Source organism: Strix aluco, chromosome 14, assembly GCF_031877795.1.
Source record: "Strix aluco isolate bStrAlu1 chromosome 14, bStrAlu1.hap1, whole genome shotgun sequence".
NCBI classification, from domain to species: Eukaryota; Metazoa; Chordata; class Aves; order Strigiformes; family Strigidae; genus Strix; species Strix aluco.
This window is the reverse complement of record NC_133944.1, coordinates 16396285-16407971: the sequence shown is the minus strand read 5'-3', so window position 1 is coordinate 16407971 and position 11687 is coordinate 16396285. Positions and strand designations below refer to the sequence as shown.

Below are 11687 nucleotides of genomic sequence, written 5' to 3'. Positions count from 1 at the left end.
TATTCTTCCACTTATTCTCAGGCATACAGACTCTGCTTCAGCTCTCCTGGAAGGAAGCGTGGCACACCAGGCCCACTTCAACAAAATAAACTTCCCATCCCAGGCAGAGGGGGCCAGCACTCAGCTGGGGAAGCACCCAGACACTACAGAAAACGTTACAAAGCGCCTTGAGTAGTCTGCTCTTTCCACAGTACTGTGAAGGAAAAAACAGGGTAAGTGTCAAGAATGGTGATAAACTGCAGTAGTTAGATTAAACATTTATTTTTCATATATTCACAAAATCTTCACAAAAGTATTGAAACTCAAAAAGGAATTAGACTTGAGTCAAATACAGAGATGAAATGTACAAGACAAATGAGCAGGCAAACTAAAAGGTCTTGAAAGTATTTTACTTCAGATTGAAAAACGAACAGTTCAACTGTTCTGTTTAAATAAAGATTTGCAAGATATACAGTATTTTATGAATACAATGCTGGTCATTTGAGGCAATGTAAAATACCTCAATTTTTCCTTCATGCTTTTTTTTTTTTCTTTTTTTTTTTTTTCTTTTTTTTTCTTTTAGAAAGATACTGTTTACCAAAAAGAAACTTGAGCAGTCCAGGAAAAGCTATTTTCCATTAAATTTATGAAAACCATAAATTGAGGCAAACCTAAGATTCCCAATGGAATCAAGATTATCTTCCCGCTACCACCACCTTAAAATTATCACATGCTTATTGGAACACTAATATCTGCACCCTAAGAGTACATTTGCTTTCAACGATGAGGGTGATTCTTTTAAAAACACTTCAGTGTGGTAAATGCGATACAGATCTTTGCAAGTATTAAGTTTTGGAACAGTTTTGCTAATAGCAGCTAACAATACTGGATTAATATAATTTATAAATAATTGTTCCCTAAGCGGTGAACATAAGTCTACACATTCACAATAATCTAAAACAAAATAAATACTGTGATTATGCATAATGTGGTACAACTTTTACTAGTTTCTATGAACAAAAGCTCAACATCTTGTTGATAAAATTATCTGATCAAATTAAAATATGAATCTAAAAATTTAAAAAAAAATTGTCAAATTAACATCACTTAAGCTTAGTGTTTGAGTAAATGTTATGTCGTTGCATAATTTTGGAATATATATATTTTTTCCTTTTTGAAGTAAAACACTTTAACACATTGAAAATGTTTATTAATTTAAGTGATGACATCAGTTCTGGTCTTATTTTAGCATTATTTTACTTTAAAAATCATTGCACTCATTAGTGCCCATTAAAGGTCAGGTTGGTCTGTAGTATTCTGTAAATGTATACCAAAAAAAATTTCTAAAAGCTAACAGTACTTTTTATAAAAGCATCATCTCCAGAACAGCTGCATTAAATACAGCCATATATGCCGAGTACAGACTTTCCTCTTTAAAGAAACATATGAAAGTAAATGCCACTTAACTTTCTACCATTGAAGTGTCCCAACTCCTGTTCCAAGCTATGCCTGTGGGTGTAATTACACATTTAATTCGCATTCATGGCATCAAAGTTACTGCAACCTAGACCTGTAATGTGAGTGAACCAGACAAATGTGGAGTTTAAATTAAATGATAACTAGGTCAATGAAGAAATACTATGAGATATGAAAGGTTTGGGTCTTTAAGGCAATACAAAATATATTTCATTATCTGAAGTTGTTTTGGTTTTTTTAAATAATTAAGTGTAAATATAAAAATGCCTAAGAGGGGAGTGAGAAAAAAATATTTTAATCGTAAAATTTACTTAAAGCTTCAACAGTTATCATCTCCTACAGGAGTTAGCAAAAATATAAAAGACAAAAAAACCCAGACCTGGAAGGGGGAGGGAAGGCACAAACAAAGAGGCATGGGATTAAAGCAGCCCAGGAATGCAAACGTCTGTAACAAATTGAGTGTTTGTTTTTTTAAAACCAAAAAAAAAAAAAAAAGAAGAAAACAATCACCACCATCAACCAAACAAAAACCCCCCAAGTGGCTTTATATTTCTTTAAAAAAAATAAAGGGTTGGGAGAGACCACTAAGGGGAAGAAGAGAAGGATGCAACTATAAAACCCCATTGCCTGAAATGATGGCACTCTAGAAAACAAGGTGAAGGTTACTTCTCCGAGATGACGAGCTCAGTGTCTACACAAAGTACATGTACACTTTATACAAATGAAAAACTTCATTTGCCACCATAAACCTTTCTTTCAGAGGAACAGCTTTTGCAGATCAAATGTTCTATTAAATCTTTTAAATGCCAAGAAAAGAAATTCTGAACAATGTAACTAGTAACGTCTCTTTATATGGATGTTAAGATGACAATTCAGATTATTTTCCAAACTAATCCTGAGAAAAATTTATGTTTACAATTTAAACAGTAATGTTATGTAAAAAGTATTAACAAATCCACTATTACAAATGTCAGTTTTCCTATATGGTCATCTATATATACACAATAAAATGGTAAGTATATGCAAAAATAATAAAAAAAATCATGCACAAATTACTTTCACCTTTAAAGGCTGGGTTTCCCTCAAAATACAATTTTTTGCTTTTTTTTTTCCTATTTTTTTGTGTTTTATTTGTTTGTTACCACCCCCTAGACACACTGAGTACTACCTCTACAGGTCAGCATGAGCTGATGGGAAATACATTTATTTTACATTCAAGCTTTTATATCCTAAATGACCCTGTTGTAGCATATGACTTATCAAATGAGCAGCCTTTTTCCTCTTTTTTTAAAAATTTTTTTCTTTTTAATTTTTTTTCTTTTTTTTTTTCCTTTTTTTTTTTTTTTTTTTTTTGCAGTGATCAATCTTCATGATCCGTTCCGTGGCGAGCTGGGAAAAAAAAATGCAGTTGCTAATCAATGTCTGAACAGTCTGAAGCTCCAGAAGAGATCCAAGGAGTCACTATCAAACTATCCTGTAGCATGAGATCATTGCACACAGAAGAACAGTCATAAAATAGGCAACTATCTACAGAGGTCTGAAAGGGCCGCATCCCTCTTATGTTTCCTCTTTTTGCCGTGGAAAAACTGATGGTGTGATTTGCTGCCTTGATGTTGTTTGTTTGTGACTGAGGTACCGTGGCTTGAGTTTGTTGGACCTTGGAAGCCTTTGTTAGAAGAGCGAAATAACCGTGCAGATCCATGCTGTAAAAGAAGGAGAACATGGTAAATCATTACTAAAAAGAAAAAGTGTGGCAATTACACAACCCTATTTCTGGATAATGAAGACATTAACTCATGAAAGCGGTACACCTGAAAAAATTGATATGGCAAAAGATAGGCCATTGCTAGACAGCAGCACAGTACCATGAACCTTTCACTTTGGTGGCTGCAAACAAATGTTCATCTCTAGACCCAAAACCATGCAGGTCAAGGGAGAAGAGCAGAGCACTTTGAATTTTGGAAAGGGTAGAACTGTTCTGTCACTCCCATTTTGAGACCATCAAAAAAGTGTTTTACAGAAACGTAAGTCCATAATCCAAGATGACAAATGAAGATTGCTCAAATCTCATCTTCTGTGCAAATTTAAGACAACATTCTTTTAATACCAGGACTAATTTTATATGACATCTTTTTACAGACGTAGAGTTATCTCAGATCGTGCATATTCACATTCCAGCACCAGAATTAGCTCTGCGTAGTAACACAAACACACATTTGTGGTATATCCCAAGGTCTAGTTTGTAAACTGTCTCGTTACTTGCTAGAGATAGATCGTCAGCAAGTAGGAAGCAAGTCTTCAGAATCATTTTTCAGAAATAATATTCTAGAAGATTCCAGACTATTTTTCATACATAAAAGAAGTCCTAAATTCTGAAAAAGTATAAAAATTTAAACTGCATATATCCAAAGTATATTGTATATAGAGGCATATAATATTTCCAGATTACTGAGGTGTCACAGAAGCATTCCCCAACATGAGAAATCCCCTAAATGCATAAGCTCTGGCAGGTCTTATCATAAAGGAATTTGTCTTTAGGGGGAAATGCGAGGGGATTTCATGTATCAGCAAGGAATCTTCATCTTCCTTAATGAAAGACAGTTCAGCAAGTATCAACAGCTAACAGAGCAGCCAGTCATAGTTTTAAACATAGATTTTTGCTGTTTTTCACTAAGTGTAGGCAAGACTTATTACTTCCCAAATTCTGCAGTAAAGACTGGACTGACATGCTTTTTGCAAAAAGGAAATGGCTGCAACACAGCTGTATGTTTCTGGCAAATCTAGATTTCCCAAAATGAAGTCAATCCAATTTCATCTGTTTTAAGGCTGGGAAAGCCACTATTGCAAACACACCTGTGTAAGTTAAACAGAGAACCCGGTGATTTTAGATATGATCAGTGCTCAAAGCTTTTTAGTGGGGTAAAGGGGAGGTGAAAAACGCAGTGTTTCCTTTCCAGGACAAGCTACCCTTCCATGGAGGACACGTGTAATATTCAAATAATCTATACAGTTGTTGTTTTCAAACATTTCACAAACCTGAGATTTGTTCGTGTTGCTGGATGTATTGGCTGTTTGGCTATTTTGTGTTTTCCCACTTGACTGGGAGGATTCCAGTGACACTTCTTGTGACCCCACTCTGCTTGTGGTAGACTGACGACAACTCAATTGTTTAGAGGTTTTGCAAGGTGTTCCATCAGAATCCTTCAGGAAAATGTAAAGTATTAGTGAGTTTTTCCTTAAGAGTAAGTGAGTTTTTCTCAATCCCTTAAAAATAAAGCTAGCAGTGGACAAAACATAAAACATGATTATTTTATTAGATATTAAAATTCTTTCAATCCAGAAATCTTACTGAATAAACCAGACAGATTTAAAAATGTTTTGATGCATGATTCTGATTTTGGGATTTGCCTTTTATTTTTTAAATAGAATTCCCAGGGGCTTTTTAAGGCTTTTTTTTTTTTTCTTTTTTTTTTTTTTTTTTAAAAGCATATGGTTTAGGACCAGTCTTTTTTTTTGTAATAGTTTTTGCAGAGAAAAGGGGGCTACGTAACTTTGTACCTATTGTATTCACTTTCTACAGGTGTTGAGTCAAAAACACTGCAAATTACATGTGTAGAAATTGCATAAGAGTTAACATCTTATGCAAGTTACGATTCTGGATGAAGTATCTAACTAGGATTACGAGCTTTCAAAATGTATTCTGTGGCAATACAAATCAGGAAAAAAACCAAAAAAAATTGAAAAAGCAAAATCAGAAAACCTTCAGTACTTACTACATCACTAGAACTGGACAGTGTAGACGATGATGATGATAAAGGACCTGATGAAGAATTTGAAGAATGTTTACTAAGTGTTTCTGAAGTTTTATTTCTAGGTTTCCCCAGTGCTTCATTCTCTTCAGCAAGATTATTGTTGCATTTGTCTAGCTGTTGAGTATCTACTATCAAGGTTACTCCATTACCTATTAAGAACAAAACAGAAGCATCACCACACATGAACTGCTAAAATATGTTGCTTTTTTTTTTTAATATACCCACTCAGTTATTACATATCTACTACATCCAGCAGGACATGTACAGACATCTGCACACATACATACTTTGAATACATGCAGACGCAGGCGTGCATGTGTCTGTGTGTATGTACTGCACGCAGCAAGCCAACACCTCGCAGAGGGTGTGGTGGTTTCCTGCCAAGATCCATTCATCCACTATGAAAACCACCAAGCATTACCCACAGTTCAAGATGGAAATTAGAGAGATAAGATGTGAAAAAAGGTAGTAGCAAAGTTCAGGTGTGCTGCTTAATAAGATTGTTTCATGCCACACTTCAACAGTACGCAAATACATAGGTTTAAATTCTGTTCCTATACGGCCAATACTCAGCAACTCCCATTTAATTTTGTGGGAGCTGCCAGGGGCGTAAGAACTCCAAGTAAGTCTGGCTGCTTTGTATGACATCCTACACTGAAATTACAAGATACAGAACTCTCGTATCTCAGTAACTTCTACCCTATTAAAAAGCCAAAAGAATCGGAACTTAAACTAAACTAAATCTACAATATGACCACTGTAACTGTCGCCATTATCTTCTTGATACAGGGTTATTTTTATTTTTTAATTACCTTTTTATCTCACATAAGACAGGAGTTACCTCTGATTTATGTAATATGCACTTGTTGCCCCACTAACTGTATTTGCATATAGAGTTTAATACATGCATCACAATAGGTAGCTAAACATTACTCTGGAGCTTGCAGCACTGAACCGTGGCTGTCTGCCATAGCAGTGGTATGGCAGTGCTACAAGGCTCTACAGACTGATAATGGCCCAGAAGCATATTCAGTTTACAAGGACAGTGAGGGAAGTCACTGACAAAAGCTTTAAAAACAAATAAACAAAATCCCAACCCAGCCTAAAGACTACGTAGTTGCGTCATCTTCTCCAATTAATGCCTACCAAGAGAAAACTTCTAGTAGGCAACAGTTTAAAATCAACTGGAGAGTATTGAAATTAATACTAATGTGAAAACTTCCAGCCAGCAGATATACCAACTGAAGTCAGAAGATGGGCAACGCAAATAAAGATGATTTTAAAGGACATTTTCAGCAAGTTCTCTGGCTAGATTTTGTGTGTTTCCATTTGTTAGAAACAAGAATTATGATTGATATTGCAGCATTTTCCTGATTAAAAGACTTACTCCACTTCTATGGTCATCCTGGTTTAAATATTGTTTCCATACACATACAATATGTTCAACTTTAAAATGAAAAATAGAAGAACAAAAGGGTAAGGATTTAGATTTAAACTAGCATTCCTAGTAATTCTTTTTAAAATCTTGTCTACATTGAAAGGACAAAGGAAGTGTGACAGAAACAACACATGAAATCTAAATTGGAAGTTTTTCAAAAGTCTCCCTTTGCAAGCCAGCACTCTTTACAGACCTCTATGCTGACCAAATCTATCACAATAGAATAAAGATGTGGTATAGCCTTTTCACTCTTGTACGAAATCTAAATCTTCTGGATGAGAACAGAAGAAAAAGACCATCACTACTGAGCAAGAAAGTAAAATCATATGAAGATGCACACATTGCCTTATGTGAGGCAAAAGCAACAACATCTGTATGATCAAAATATGCAGGAAGTTTCCCACTATCAGCCATGCTTAGTCAAAACTTACCATTACATGAAGACTCTGTCCTGCTTTGCATTCCCCACTGCTTTGATATCCAGTCTCTGTATGTGGCCACTTCTTGCGTTACTCTAATTATTCTACCTAATATACTGTAAACAGGGAAAAAAAAAAAGTCACAATTAATTTTTAGACACACAAAAATGTAAGCAATTAATGTCTGAGATTTAGACTCATAAAATTTACCTTTCTGTTTCGTTGTTAGGATAATATTTAGCTATTGGGGAAACTGCATGGCTCAAAACAACATAGGCATAATCAAAAGCCTGTTTCACTTGCATGGCACCATAGGAACTCCTCCCAACATCATTACCTTAAAATAAGAATATAATTAAATAAATAAATAAGATTGAAACTGTGGTTATCTCCTTTCAGAAAGGAGACAGTAATATTTTTCTTAAATTGCCCTTAAGTCTCAACTCACTGCAGGTACCTGTTGTAGGATAGGATTAGTGAAGCATAAATATTTGAAAGAGCTTAAAATACCTATAGATATTTACATGCACAGAAGCCCAAAACGGCAATTCTCCGGGTAGAAGTGCAATACATGAAGAAAAAAAAATAACACCCTGTACTGCATATATTAGACATAGAACAGTACTGTCCTGGATCACATTTTTCTAGATCAGAAGTATGTTAACTCTCTTCTATGAGCAGCACTTGACTCACCATTTCAGAAGCCACCCATTCAAGTCAACAATCAACCTTAACGTTAAAGGTAACAGTACAGAATGAAATCACTACATATTTCACAGAATCAAAAAGGAGAGAGTGCATAAAAGTGTATGTACATTATAAAGCACAACTGTGACACAGGCAAGCACAAGCTTGCAAGGCACAACGCATACACACAGGTCCCTCCAGCCCACGCTCAGGCCCACGCTGCTGTAGCTACCAGAGAGCGCGCGGCGGTCGTTCGGCGGTGTGCCCTCTCACAGCCTACCTCTGGACTGCAGGACAGGCCTGCTCCTGGCTCACACGGTACCTTTTGCTAGGAATGTGCCTTAAAGAAAACCATGGTGTTCTGAGCGCATCTTGTGTTCGTAGACATGAATGGGGTGTTTCCGTTTGGTTTTTGGTGGTCATTCTATGCTACTCTCAAACTCCTCTGGATTAAGCATTCCCCTAACTTTTTTCTTAGTCAATATGTTAAAGCTTGGTTTATGAGGATACCTGGCTGTAACGGATCTTCAATATACAGCATTGATGGTCTGTAGCCATCCAGCATGCTTTTTTGCACTTCATCCTTGGCAACATAAGAGCCACCATCCTTTATTCGGATTCCAGTCTTCAGATAATTGAAGTGACGTCCGTACAATTCAAAAAACTCTATTAAAAGAACACCGTAGTTGGCATTGGGCATACAGGCGTCTTCCCTGGGATGCAGCTATTAAGAAGAGAGAAAAAAAAATTTTCTTAAGACTTCGTTTCAAGTGCCTTTAAGTGCCTTTTCTTTTTCATAGCAAACCTGTCTAAATAAAATAATAATAAAACATTATATATAAAGCAAACGTGTCTAAATAAAGTATTTTCCCTTGATAAAGCGGTTTTGCATCTTTAAAACAAGATGCTACCAAAACTTTTATAAACTAATTACCTCTTAAAAATAAGGCTGTAAAGTATTAATGGTTTTGTATTTGAACTTTCAGTTCTGTAAGTGAACTTCCAGCACTAATGGCTGGATTCTTGTAAAAAAGCAAAGATACTGGCACTTCACAAACCTGGGTTTGCAATACAAATACAGGCTTCTGATGTGCACAGCTATACAAGCAATCCCCTCTAGTGTTAAGTATGCAGCCTGAGAGACAGAACAAAACCAATGCATAATTGTAACAAATACAAAACATCACTTCTTTTTTTGCATGAGCAAAAGGAAATGCTGTTAGTCAATATAAGAAAAAATTGGGGTTGGGAGACATCTTGGTTTCTTTCAAAAGGTATGCCTGTTGCCTTCATTTCTTTTGGGCTCAGCAGGCAACTGCAATAGCACTCAGTAAACATCAAGCTTCAGTTCAAGGCTCATGTTTAAAAGTAACTACAAATTGGAAAACTACAGACATACACAGACACACACACAGAGTTATACAATAACATTTAGTACAAGAACAAGACTGATAAAACCACAACTCATCTATTTCATATTTCTACAATATTTTTCTCCCCCAGGCACAACAATATAGATTTAGCTCATACATTTTGTTCTTAGACACATTTATTTGATACCAGCTTAAAAACCTAGACAAACAAGCAAAATTTCATTGTATTCATTAAAGCACATACAGGGTGTGTGACCTGGAAAAGAAGTATTATAAAGGACAGCTGCATCTAAGCCTAACCTATGTAGCTTGTTCCAAATAAGTTACACAACAGTCATGTTATTTTACCATGAGTGACACATGTGCCTGGTACTGACACACCAACTGATGTTCCAAACATCTCTAATACCAAAAGCACCAGTGTAGGAGAAAAAACAGAAGACAGGTGGGATGTGTCTATTTTTAAATGAAAAGGGGGTGCAAAACCACACACAAAATAGCGTGATTAAATTTAAGGATTGATTAAATTCCTCCTTAATGTAATGTCCTTTTGCACCAATGGCATCAACAGATTTCATTAAGCTTACCTGAAGGAAACTGACAGCCATTAAAAAAAGACTATAAGAACCGATTCCACCTGTAAATACTTCATTAAGGTCCCTCTGCAACAGGAACTGTTTCAATACTAAAACTAGATACGGTAACACAGGATATTTCTGAAAGAGAAAAACAAAGGTATTAGGATACTGTGATGCATATATACAACTGATGCTAAGAAAGCATATTGAAGCTATCTGTTATATTAAGCCTCAAAGCTAACTTATTATTTTTAGTAATGGGGAGAAGCCAAGTCCTCTGCCTGTGATCAATACAGTTATTTTACCTCTTCAACTCTGGTGGCAGATATTAACAACAGAAAAAAGTTACTACCTCATAAAATTGCTTTTTTCATAAAAGTGAAAAGGAAAGCAAAGGAAAAACTATGGAGATATCCACATCTGTAACAAAATCTTCCTGCTACAACTAACATGGTCTCCCAAAGCAGACCGTGACATCTGTCCTGCAAGTACTTCAGATGCCCAGAGTTCAAAACAGTTCTTCAAAATTACTACACGCAGACAACATTTTCACAGGAGTCAAATACTTACCTTTGGGTAACTGGTCCTTCAATAGGTCTGTCCGCATGGATTCCCTTAGAGGCGTGCATACACTGAACGTGCAGAGAACATGGACCTTTTGGACAGCAGTGGAGGCTGGGGCTACGCCTGCACTCTGTACACCCCCTCACTGGGGCGGGGGCGAAAGAGGCTCAATAATATCACTCCTTTTATCAACACAGAGCTAAAAAGTTCCTTAGTGTCAGAGAAGAGATGTGGATCATGGTATCTGTGATCGCAAAAGATTAAAGGGAAAGAAGAATTTCTCCAAGAACTTCTCTGTACGAGTCTTACGATGAGTGCTGGGAGCCCTATTTAACTGAAGATCCCAAGATCACTTTTTTGAACTATTAATAACTTGCTGAAGCGTTGAGTATCAGGATATACCAAAATTCAAAGACAGGATTTTTCTCAGGGAACTGCAAACCCTTAATTAAGGCTTCAGCTGCCTTAAGACTATCTAAATAAACTGGATGAAGATAAATAGGCATTTCCAAGGGTAATACTGAACACAACACCTCAGTTAGGTATTCAAAGTTACATGGAACAAACTAAGACCCAAGAGAATGCCCTGCAAGTGCTTTACAGAGAGATCCTCAGAAACACTAATGAAGTCACTTGGCAAGTCCACATCAAGTTTTCTCCAAGTTAAACAAACGACGCTCCACTTTAGCACAGCCATTACCTGCCATGTGTCAGGGCCGATGCCACCTTTTCCCTGTCACACCAGGCTCAGCTGCCCATGCTCTAGGCCAGCTCTGGTGTGGCACAGATGCCCGGCCTTGGCTTGGGCTGCTGGGAGAACAGCCCTGTGGGAAAGCACCATGTGGGAAGCCTCATTGGGAGTCCCTCCACTTCGCTCAGAAGCTGCTTTTCATCTCCGCGGTTCCCCTTGGTGCCTGTCCGAGCCATGCTGCCAGGTGCTGACGCTGGCCCTGACCCTGATCCCAACCACTGACCTGGAGTCCTCAGCCTCAACCTCCTCACTGGGGAACCCCTCTGCCAGCTGCTGGCTGGACTGTGATCTGACCCCGACTCCTGTCACCAGACTTGCTCTGCTCTTCAGGCTGGGGTACCCCAGGGCTGCACCCTGGTGGACAAGGGCCCTGCCCTGTGCCTGCCCAGCTGCCACACGCAGCTCCCACTCTCTCTCTGGGGGCACAGCCCACTCTTGCCATGCCCTGACCCGAAGCCAAAGCCGCCTCTCTAAAGGGTTACAAATAACCCAGGCAACAGGAACATGCTAACACTTTTTTCTTTTTTTAAGCACACAAAAATGCCTACAGGCTCTGAAAAGAAGACCACTTCCTACCTTGAAATTAATCAGCACATAGGCAATTCTAGAC

At 37.3% G+C, this 11687-nt stretch overlaps 1 protein-coding gene across 1 annotated transcript in view; it reads right to left on the bottom strand.

Annotated features, from left to right (window-relative positions):
* Positions 1-245: 245 nt before the first annotated feature.
* The window catches only part of TENT4B (terminal nucleotidyltransferase 4B), a 46031-nt gene continuing 34589 nt past the window's right edge, over positions 246-11687 (bottom strand). The window contains exons 6-12 of the mRNA XM_074840119.1: positions 9772-9900; positions 8322-8535; positions 7335-7461; positions 7137-7240; positions 5229-5416; positions 4492-4656; positions 246-3158 (exon numbers count right to left, since the gene is read on the bottom strand). Coding sequence (XP_074696220.1) covers positions 2979-3158; positions 4492-4656; positions 5229-5416; positions 7137-7240; positions 7335-7461; positions 8322-8535; positions 9772-9900 — 1107 coding nt within the window. The 3' untranslated portion in view covers positions 246-2978. The remainder of the gene's footprint in view (positions 3159-4491; positions 4657-5228; positions 5417-7136; positions 7241-7334; positions 7462-8321; positions 8536-9771; positions 9901-11687) is intronic.